General features: G+C 33.5%; 1 protein-coding gene across 3 annotated transcripts in view; it reads right to left on the bottom strand.

Moving 5' to 3' along the window:
* Positions 1-834: 834 nt before the first annotated feature.
* The window catches only part of LOC105482405 (family with sequence similarity 114 member A2), a 51245-nt gene continuing 39792 nt past the window's right edge, over positions 835-12287 (bottom strand). For all 3 annotated transcript variants that reach the window (XM_011742475.2, XM_011742474.2, XM_011742472.3), the window contains 4 exons: positions 12067-12206; positions 6908-6980; positions 3981-4034; positions 835-2177 (listed from right to left, as the gene is read on the bottom strand). In XM_011742475.2, the coding sequence (XP_011740777.1) occupies positions 2043-2177; positions 3981-4034; positions 6908-6980; positions 12067-12206 (402 nt within the window). In that variant the 3' untranslated portion in view covers positions 835-2042. The remainder of the gene's footprint in view (positions 2178-3980; positions 4035-6907; positions 6981-12066; positions 12207-12287) is intronic.

Genomic DNA, 12287 nt, shown 5'->3' with positions numbered 1-12287 from the left:
GGATCAAGGAACCTTAATTCTTTTTCAGTATATTTTATGTGAAGAGTAGACAATTGTTGCTCACAATTGGGCCTTTCATCATTTCACTAGTGGTCCCTAACTCCATTAAAATACACACACACACACACACACATACACACATATACACACACACACACATATATGGGGGGTGGGGAAGCTAATGGGGAAGATGAGAAAAAAAGAGTTGGTGAGTCATATTTACCTTATGTGAGACCTAATCTAAAATTTGCCAAATTCAGTGCTGAAATCTGAACAGGTGTATAAAAAGAGTTGTTACTCTCTCCTTCATATTTATACCGCATTTCTTGAAAGAAAAACCTTAAATATGTTTCTAGGTTAAGGATTTAAAGTTGCCACACTGCCATTATACAAAAGGCTGAACAGACAGCAGGCAAAGTGACCAGTTTCTAGACTTTGCCCTCAAGGGATACAGGTTCAGACATATCAACCAAGCTTGAGGCAACAATTCAAAACTGGAGACACCAGCCTTTGTAACCAGAAGGCAACTGTTTTTCTGAAACTTCAGAAATATTCAAGCTGGGAAGGGTGAAATTTATCTTTAAAAAGGAATATTCAAAAACTTTCTGATCATATTAAGACAGAATATAGGCAGAGTAACATTGTAGTGCTGTTGGTATACGTTTTTAAACCAAATTTATTTATCATCCTTGCTTACTGACTCCTGCCCCAAAGAAGGATATTACATGGAAACAGTCTTTATACTAATCTATGTTATGGCTTTGCGTTCCTATTTTTTTTGGTCTGAGTAAGATATTAGGGCTCGTGCTTACAAAAGCAAATGAAAGGATCAAATAACATGATTAATACATTTTATTACAAAGCTTTTAGAAGATGAGGGGCAGAGCTAACAAATTACCTTAATCATTAAAAACCACAAAGTTGGAGAATTTTTTTAAAAAGAGTGGATACCAAAATAGCTTTTAGGAAGATGACAGCTTAATAGTCTCTTAAGTTGTTGAAGACAGCAAAAGAAGGCTTAAGATCTGGAGGATAAAAGTTATATTCAAAAACATGCTAAAGAATACATTAAAACAAACAAAGAACGAGGAAAAAATAAATTGTGCCTTAGAAGTTAAATCCTGTCATAAATGAACATAATTTCTGAAGGACTATGGCCCACTTCAACACTCAAACAAAAAAAAACCTCATTGCTAAAACAGCTTCAACATTCCTTTGGAGTTTGCTGTAAAGAATTTATCCTGCATATAGGGTAGACATGAAACACATCTTGAAGAGACTCAGAATATCTGCAAACATAAAACTGCTTCTCTAAACGGCATTTACTGGCCTTGAATCCAGTAGAGTAGGGTTCAGCTATGACATGAAATGTGTCATCCTGGGGACGGGGGAGCAATTTGAAGAAAAAGGGCACTTTGCTATAGTTAATTCATGTGGCTGTAATAGTCTACAAGTTTCTCCTCAATGCCAAATATCTATTAAGAATTTAAAAATGCAGATGAAACTTTCTATTTCCAAGAATTCATGTGATAAAGGGTAATCATCACAGAGTTTACATATGCTCAGTTTTCTTAAAGCCATAGATTTTATTCCAGAAAGGAGAAAGTACACGGCATCAATAAACCACACATGCCATGAATTTTAGAACACTAAATTATTTTTCTCTGGCTTATCAACCAGTTATATCCATGGGCTGCAAATTATACCCACAACAAAACTGATAACATTTTGCAACATGTCAAAGAAAGACCAACATTTTTGCCTGAGTATCCCACTAACCTTTATCTAGAGTTATTATTCTTGGACTTTCTACAGAAGTTTCTTTTCAAATAATTTATGAATTACAACAACTGGAAAGAATACTGTGAGGACCTGAATACTTCAATCAAACACTGAAGGCAACAATCTTTCTCTTTAAACCATCTCTCCTGCCTGAATTTTTATATACTAAAATAACCCCACTCCTTCATTTCTGCAGGAGTAGCCAGATAAGGTGGCATTCCTTGGCCATCACAAGTCCCAGGTCAAAACATCTCCGTTCTTCAATGTTCTAGCAAAGGCTTCTGGCCCTGCAGCTCATGCCTGTGTGATTCAATCTTGTTCTCAATGAGAGAGATCTCTAGCACAGGTAAGAGTAGCTGAAAGGCGTCCTGGATGTAGGAGGCACTGTTTGATGCCTGCCAGGATTGAAAAAACAAAAAAAGAGAAAACATTAGTTATTTAAAAGAGAAGATATAGTGTAAGACAACAAGGGGAACAGATTAATTTTTGTAATCTAACTGAATTCATAGCCTGGCAAATAAGAGCAGTGACTTGGCCATTTTGGTAAACTCTATTATAGGGAAAAGGATCCAGCTCTTAAGATGATACGACAGCAAAACAGAATGTCACCATTTTTGTCCAACTTGCCCATCAGAAACGGTAGCTGTTCTTTGGCAACCTGCTCAGACTTGGCATTCAAAGCTTATTTATTCCTTTATTAAGTGGGGTAGATTATGTCACAATATTGTGGTCAATTACTGAAAGAGGCTTTCAGAAGGCTATAAATTCTACACCTATAGAATTTCTAGCCCATTATGATAGCTCTTCTTCCATGAACTCAATGCAATCAGTGAGCACAATAACTGCTCACACACATAAACAAATAATATTGCTTTCAAAGATGACAGTATAGATATATTTCTACCTTGAACAACATTTTTCAGAAGTGTTAGAGAATCATTACCCTCAGTTTGCTGAGGGTAATTCATTTATACTGAAAAGCCCTCACCTTTCAAAAGAATATCAACAGAGACTTGATTACATTAAGACAAAATGTATAATTTCAAAAACAAGAGTGTTTCAAATCTGTATGCAAAAAAAAATCAACTAAAAATAATAGAGAGCCCATATCAAGTGAGATTACCTTTTTAAAATTTATCAGTGGCAAGTACTCCTATTTAAAATTCAGTGTGACATTTAATACTCAATTTCCCACACACAAGAGACCTCAGATATCATCAAGTTAAATCTCTTATGTTGCGCATGAAAATAACAAAGTTTGTCAGAGTCACACAACAAATCAAGGAAGATCCAGAGCAACACTGGGCTCCTGGTTTACAAAGTCCTTTCTTCTGCCATTTACTAAATCACAAACTTATATTTTTAAAAGTTATTTAAGTGATCAAAATAGCTTCCCTGACTACTCAATTAAAACTGTGTAATTAAAGAATTAAAATCATTTCCTTGATGGTAATGTCAAAAGAATTTAAAACTAGAGAAGAGTTTGGTAGTTGAAACATTTTTTCAATTAACATCTAAAACTTAACTATCAAATATATATTTTCCCCCCAGACTTACATAAACATGTTTTTAAAAAATCATCAAAAAGTCTATGTTGTTTGCACAGTTAATTTCAAGGTAGACTTCTTAAAACATGAAATCCAGAAAACATCACATAAGGAGGTAATATAATCAGTCACCAGATCCTCTTTTCCACTGACTTAAACCACCTACTTTCTCAAATCTAATGGAATGATGAGGATAATGTAAACACTACCTTTCTGACAAAACAAAGCATGATTTCCTAGCAAGGAAATGACAAAATGTTTTGTTTTATAACAAACCGCTGCATAAACTTTAGTCCTTTAGGAAGCAGCGCTTACCTGTTTGTAATTTTCAGCCCTTCATGTTTACCAGCTGGTATTCAGAAGGTGTTTCATTACTGTGAACCGTCTATTAAGCTATCAAGGATTAGTACTAAGTAATGATAATCTACTGCTTCTTCCATTGTACTTTACCCTGCAGCTTCAACTGTATGCTTTGTAATTAATAAGGAAGGAATACATATCAAATATACACTATTTTGGTCATGTCTACATCAATATGGTTAAATTACCAATATGGTGAAAAAAATAAAAAAGCCAAAAACAAAAGGCTTCAGAAGAGTTAATTAGTACATAATACCTTTGGAGTCAGAGACTTAAACAATTACTACTAACCTCTAGAAATACTGCAGTGATTAATGGGTTAAGGACATCTGCCATTTCTTTGACCTGGAATAAAGAATACATTTTTAAGTGAGCAGAGTAGGTTAAGTAACAGTAAGTGGAGTACGATCACACTTTAAAACACACACACACACACACACACACACACACGTACATAAATATTAAATATAAGCATAGAAGTCTGGACTGAAAGCAAAATGTCATCTTCAGGAAGTGAAATTGTAAGTGTTTTAAACTTCCTTCTTATCTTTCTGTGCTATCCATATTGAGAGTGTATTGTTTTATACCTTTTTATTGACTTTAAAAAGTATCATTTTTAATGATACTTTAAAAATGATACTACAAAATCTTAGAACCATTTTAAAACAAAATATGTAGATATGGAACATGTGCTCAAAAAACTCAAGGGTCTTTAACACAGGCTGTTTAGAAAAGTCTTATAAATAAATAATGTAATTTAACACTTGTATGTGTCAGCATCTTATAGTTGATACGCTAGCTTAAAGTATCCTTATGGAACACAGAGAAAGATTTGGCCTTATAAGATTAACTTCAGGAAACCCAGATCCTCTTGTCAAGAAAATACTACAGGGAAAAGTGAAGCTGTACCAAAAGATTATCCTTTACAGGAATAATCTAAACTCAAATTTTAAAAAATTAACTTAGGCCATGGTCTTAATTAAAACAAATGTAATGTTCATGACTAGAGCTTTTAAATAAACAAATACATAAATAAATAAAATTTAAGAGCCCACAGTAATTTTGCTGCTACACTGACACTGATATACTTACTATAAAGTGATTTTCATTTCCTTGTTTAAAATGCCCTTGATTTTATCCTAACTCATTATTACTGGTTTCTCAATCATCGTCCATAACTCACACATCTTCATAAATTTTTACAATTCCAATTTTGAAAATCCCCAAAGACTTTAGCTTTAACCACATCTTTCCCACTGACTGGCAACTGCATACCGTGAGCACTGCCATAGTCTAAGTACAGAGTTGCTCTTTAAAACCAGAGTCAAAATCTGAAGTTTGAATTTTATCAAGGTCTATATGTCCATTACAGGTCTCAGAAGATAGCATAAAAAACACTGAAAACTTCATAAACAGAAATGAACAAAAATTAATTAGAATTAGACATAGACAAGCTGATCCTAAAATTCAGATGGAAATGCACAAGGCCCCAAGTAGTCAAAAAATCTTGAAAATAAAAACAAAGTTGGAGGACTTACACTTCTTGATTCCAAACCTACTACAAAACTACAATAATCAAGACAATATGATACTGGCATTAGGATAAACATACAGATTAATGGACTAAAAATCAGAGTCCAGAAATAAACCCATATATCTATGCCTAACTGATTTTCAACAAAGGAGCCAAGACAATTTAATGGAGGAAAGAACAGTCTTTTCAACACATAGTACTGAAACAAATGGATATCCATATGCAAAAGCATGAAGTAGGGCCCCCTACCTCACACCATACACAAAAATTAACTGAAAATGGATCACAGACATAAATGTAAGGGCTACAACAAAACTTTTAGAAGATTAGAGGAGTAAAACTTCACTGCAAAGGACACTATCAAAAAAGTGAAATGACAACTCATGGACTTGGAGAAATACATTCTCATCAAAAATCTGATAAGAAACATGTATTGGGAAAACATTAAAAAAAAAAAAAACTCCTACAAGTAATAATAAAAACACAAACAATCCAAGTTTTAAAACAAGCAAAGTGCTGAAATAGGTATTTCTCCAAAGAAGTCAAACAAACAGCCAATCAGCACATTAAAAGATGTTCAACATTGGCCGGGCATGGTGGCTCATGCCTGTAAACCCAGCACTTTGGGAGGCCAAGGCGGGTGGATCACCTGAGGTCGGGAGTTCGAGACCAGCTTGGCCAACATGGTGAAACCCCGTCTACCAAAAATACAAAAGTTGGCTGGGCATGGTGACGGGTGCCTGTAATCCCAGCCACTCGGGAGTCAGAGTTAGGAAAATCACTTGGACCAGGAGGTGGAGGTTGCAGTGAGCTGAGATCATGCCATTGTACTCCAGCCTGGGCGACAAGAGCAAAATTCCGCCTCAAAAAAAAAAAAAAAAAAAAAGATGTTCAACATCTTTAGCCATTAGAGAAATGTAAATCAAAACCACAATGAGATATCATTTCATACCCACTAGGATGGCTAAAATAAAAACAAACAACAATAAGTATTAGCAAGGATATGGAGAAACTGGAACCCTTATACATTGCTAGTGAGAATGTAAAATTGTGCAGCCACTTTGGAAAACAGTTTGGTAATTCCTTAACGACCATATCGCCCATATGACCCAGCAATTCCACTCCTAGCTATCTACCCTAGAGAAATGAAAACATATTGACATAAAAGCATACATGCATGTTCACAGCAACATTATTCATTATAGCCAAAAAGCAGAAATAATCCAAATGTCTATCAACTGATGAACAAATTAAATGTGATATATATCCATAAGATAGATTATTATTTGGTAATAAAAAGGAAGCATTAATACATGCTACAATGTGGATAAGCCTCAAAAACACTATGCTAAGTGAGTGAAACTAAACACAAAATACCACATATTGTTTAATCCCATTTATGTGAAAGATGCAAAGCAACCAAATCTATAGAAAGAGAAAGCAGATTCATGGTGCTTAGGGCTGGGAAAATATAGAGTGAAAGGGAATGGGGATTGTACGAGTTTTGGGGAAGGCTGATGAAAGTGTTTTAAAATTAGACTATGGAAATGGCTGCACAACTCTGTAAATATACTAAAAACTTAAAACTATTGAATTGTACACTTAAAGTGAGCAAATTTTATGATATTTAAACTGCTAAAGAAACCAGACAAACATTATTGCAATAAGAGGCATGAATTCTTACCCCAGCAGTTGTTAGGCAGGTGGTGAACTCTTTAGACAAAGAGGACAACTCTTTACACAACACAATTGTCATCCTAGGAAAGAAAGGAAAAGTCAGAAACGTTCTTTTCTCTTTTTTTAATTTTCTTAATAAGCTATATTTAACAACTGTCAGAACAGAACAAATCACTCCTGGTACTAAATGTGAAAGAAGAAAGCTTTTCAAGGGAGTAGTAGCCCTCCTTATCAGTGGTTTCACTTTCTGCAGTTTCAGTTACTCATGGTCAACAATGATCTGAAAATAATTTCAAAAAAATTCCAGAAATAAATAATTCATAAGTTTGTAATTGCACATCGTTTTGAGTACTGTGATGAAATCTCTCATTGTCTGCTCCATCGCACCCAGGACATGAATCATCCCTTTGTCCAGCATATCCACAGAACCCATTCATGAGTCAGCTACTAATAGTAGCCATCTCGGTTATCAGACTGAGCGCTGTGTTATCACAGTGCCTATGTTCAAGTAACCTTTATTTTACTTAATAATGGCCCCTGCTATGGTTTTGATATGTCCCCTCCAAAACTCATGTTGAAATTTTATTCCCGACATGGCAGTATTAGGAGGTGGGACTGAGTGGGAGCTGTTTGGATAATGGGGCACTGTCCTCATGAACAGATTAATGAAATTATCACAGTCGTGAGTTCTCACTCTGGTGGGAATAAATTAGGTCCCAGAGAGCATGTAGTTATAAAGCAAGTCCAGTCTCTCATGCAGGTCTCTTTGCACATACCCACTCATCTTCCTGCTTTTTTACCATGTTGTGGAGCGGTATACGGCCCTCACCAGAAGTCAAGCAGATGCCAGTGCTATGCTCTTGGACTTTCCAGCCACCAGAATCATGAGCCAAATAAGGCTCTTTTCTTTGCAAATTATCTACCCTCAGATATTCTGTTACAGTAACACTAAATGGGCTAAGGCAGCCCCAAAGCCCAAGAGTTGTGATGCTGGCAATTCAGACATGCCAAAGAGAAGCCATAAAGTGCTTCCTTGAAGTGAAAAGGTGAGAGGTCCTCACTTCGTAAGAAAAAAGAAAATTATATGCTGAGGCAGCTAATCTACAATAAGAATGAATCTTCTACCCATAAAACTGTGAGAAGGAGAAAGAAATCATGCTACTTTTGCTGTTGCACCACTAACTGCAAAAGTTCTAGTCACAGTGGGTGATATGTACTGAGTAAGATGAAAAAAGCAAACTACTCATCTGACAGGGGACTAATATCCAGAATATACAAAGAACTCAACAGTAAAAGTAAAAAAAACTCATTAAAAAATAGGCAAAGGACATGAACAGACATTTCTCAAAAGAAGACATACAAATGACCAACGGATACATGAAAAAATGCTCAATATCACTGATGTATCAATAATCAAGAAAATGCAAATCAAGACCACAGTGAGCTATCATATCACCCCAGTTAGAATGGCTATCATTATTAAAAAGGCAAAAAAATGGCTGGGCATGGTGGCTCATGCCTATAATCCCAGCACTTTGGGAGGTCAAGGCAGATGGACCACTTGAGGTCAGGAGTTTGAGACAAGCCTGGTCAACATGGTGAAACTCCATCTCTACTAAAATACAAAAATTAGCTGGGCGTGGTGGAGCGCACTTGTAATCCCAGCTACTCAGGAGGCTAAGGCAGGAGAATCACTTGAACATGGGAGGCAGAGGTTGCAGTGAACCAAGATTGCGCCACTGCACTCCAGCCTGAGTGACACATGCAAGACTCCATCTCAAAAAAAAAAAGACAAAAAAATAATAGATGCTGGCAACAATTCCAAGAAAAGAGAATTCCTATATGTTGTTAGAACGTAAATTAGTACCACCACTATGAAAAACAGTATGAAGATTTCTCAAAAAATAAAATGGAACTACCAAACTACTGGGTATTTAGCCAAAGGAAAATAAATAAATACATATATCAAAGGGATACCTGCACCTGCATGTTTATTGCAGCACTATTCACAAAAGCAAAGATATGGAATTAACCTAAGTTAGTTGACAAATGGATAAAGAAAATGTGGTGCGTGTGTGTGTGTATATATACATACACACACACACACACATAATGGAATACTATTCAGCTATTAAAGAAAATGTCATTTGCAGCAACACAGATAGAACCACAGGTCATGAGGTTAAGTGAAATAAGCCAAGCACAGAAAGACAAACACCTCATGTTCTCACTCATATGTGGGAGCTAGAAAAACATGATCTTACGGAAATAGAGAATAGAACAACTGTGATACCAGAAATGGGGAAAGGTGGGTGGGTGAGTGGGTGGAGATGAAGTTAGTTAATGAGTACAAACATACAGTTAGATAGAAAAAATAAATTCTAATGTTTGATAGCAGAATAGGGTGACTTATATTTAGCAATAATATTTTGTATATTTCAAAGTAATGTAGACACTTGAAATGATACCAACATATAGACATGATAAACACTCAAGGTGATGAATATCCCAAATACTCTGACTTGATCATTATACATTCTATGCATGTAACACTCACATGTACCCCATATATAAAAATATATAAATTATATATAAATATATAAATGATATATAAAAATATACTATAAATATATAAATGATATATAAATATATATCATGTATCTATATATAGATACATACATATAATATATAATATATATTTATATAAATTAAATATATATTACATAATATATAATATATATTTATTATATTAAATATACATATTAATATTTAATATATAATATACATTTATATAATATATATTATATATTTGTAATATATACATATATAATATACATTATATTATAAAAATATAACATATTATATATTTATATTATATATTATATATTTATATATAATATAAATTATATTATATATTTATTATATTAATATATTATATAAATATATATATTATATTATATAAATATTAATATATTATATATTTATATATTTATTTTATATAATATATAAATTTTATATAATATATATTATACATTACAGATAGTCATATAATATATATTTTTATATATTATATATTTTTATAATACATTATATATTATATGAATATGTTATATAATTATGTTATATAATTGTTATATATGTTATAAAAAATATAAATATATAATATAGAATATATAAATATATATTTATATAATTTACAATACAGTAAATATATTATATATTATATAAATATATATTAATTATATATATTATATATTTATAGTATTATATATTATAAATATATATTTATATAAATATATACTATAAATATATAAATAGTATATTATAAACATATAAATATATATATGAATATATTATAAACACATACATTATATAAAAATATATATAATATGTATCAATAAAATATTTTTTAAAAAGATGGAAAAGGCATTAAATTTGTGGGTGGAAGACATGCACGGAAATGTGTTCCAAATGATGGCAATCAAGTGTGGTACTACCCACAGTTTCAGGAATCCACTAGCGGCTTAGAACATAACCCATACAGATAAGGGGGTACTACTGTATGCCTAAATCAGCCCGCCAATGTATAAGAAGGTCCATCTGAGCAGGCACTCATGCTACAGAAAAAGGAAGTTCAGTCCTTAGAAAAACGTTTCTATTTTATAAAATCCTCTAGAAAGCAGTATATGTTCAAGTCAAATCAAATAGAAAATAATTAAAATACATTTTAAGGAGACAACATCACACTCAAAAGACCCTACATTCCATTTAGAAAAGTTAAAAATATGTATTCATTAATTCTAAGAACCTCAGTTCTTAATAACAGTTATTAGTTACTGGGTGCTAATTACATGCCAGACACCATGCTAAGGGATTTACATTATCATTTCTAATTTTCACAACAACTCCAAAAGTAAGTGATTAGTCCATCTTTAATAATATTTACCTAAAGTCTTGTATGTGCCAGATTTTATTTACTTAAAGTCTTTCAAACAATGGGAACATATCAGTGAACAAGAAAAGTCCTAGTTTTCATGGATTCCAACTTACTTGCTAAATTAAGGGGGAGACTATATACATATATACACACACATATATGTATACATATATATACATATATACACATATATATTCATATACATATAAGTGTTATGTGGTGATATAAGCTAAGAAAATAAAGCAGAGTAAAAGGACAGAGAATGGTTGGAGATGCTATTTCAGACTTTGTGGTGAAGGAAGGCTTTTCTAAAAAGGTGGCACTTGAGTAGACTTGAATTCAGAGAGGGAGTGAACCACATTTCAAAGAACATTTCAAGCAGCAGAAATAGCCTCTTTTCCACAGAACAGGCTCCTTTTAGGGTTGTGAGTCTCTCATCCTTAAGGATGTTCAAGAAGACAAATGAGCCCCCTATTATGGGATAGTGCAGTGGAATGGTGATGGTGCAAGTAAAGAGGAAGTCTGCAGAAGACTGACAGCCCCTCCCAGTTCTAACAATGGGCACTCTCATATATTTGTTTCTAATTAAAATTCTCATTATTTCAATCAGGAGATTTACTCAGAAACTACTGGGCTTTTTCTTCCCCATCTATGATTATCTATACTATTTTTGAAAAATTTTTGTATAAATCAGCAACATCATGAGAAAAAAAGAATGGGTTCAGGACACTCAGACCTGGGCCTAAATCCCAGGCCACACAACACAGACAGATTACTTAACTCCTCTAGTTTGCATTTCCTCATGATTAAAACTGGACTAATCACTTACTTTTGGGGTTACAAAAATTAGAAGTTATACATGCAAATCCCTTAGCATGGCACTTGGCATGGTATACAATTAGCACTCAATAATAACTACTATTAAGAACTGAGGTTCTTAGAACTCTTCTCTGTTTTCACTTACACCAAATTCCATTCCTATTAAAACTTATAATCTGTAAAGAAATAGTTTTCAGAACATGAGCTGGTTCATAAAAAGGGCAGATTTATAATGCTGATTTATCATGGTTCAATGAAAAGGAAAAAACAACCAAAATAAACAAACCGTCTAATATGTGGATGGGTGTGAGGTGAATGGTTTCTTGACAGAGATGTTTATAAAACTTTGGAAATAGGCCAAGGAAACTCCTGCAATTTGCATCATTTAGAGGAATTCTCATTACACTTACTGGGAAAGAGTTTGGCTCCTTTCTACGGCTGTCACTTCCTGCTTCCTGCCATGCAGAACCAATGCAGCTGTTTTGTGGAATAGTTCAATTGAGCAAGCAGTCAGTTCAGCTAGACTCCGGATTGCAAACGCATGGATATCCTGGATGGAAAAACAAAACACAGCATAGCAAAACATTTGGTGGAAATGATACCACCTTACTTCTCTCATACTACAGGATTT

This window comes from Macaca nemestrina, chromosome 6 (genome assembly GCF_043159975.1).
Source record: "Macaca nemestrina isolate mMacNem1 chromosome 6, mMacNem.hap1, whole genome shotgun sequence".
NCBI classification, from domain to species: domain Eukaryota; kingdom Metazoa; phylum Chordata; class Mammalia; order Primates; family Cercopithecidae; genus Macaca; species Macaca nemestrina.
Note: the sequence above shows the minus strand (reverse complement) of the source record. Positions and strands in the feature narration are given on the sequence as shown.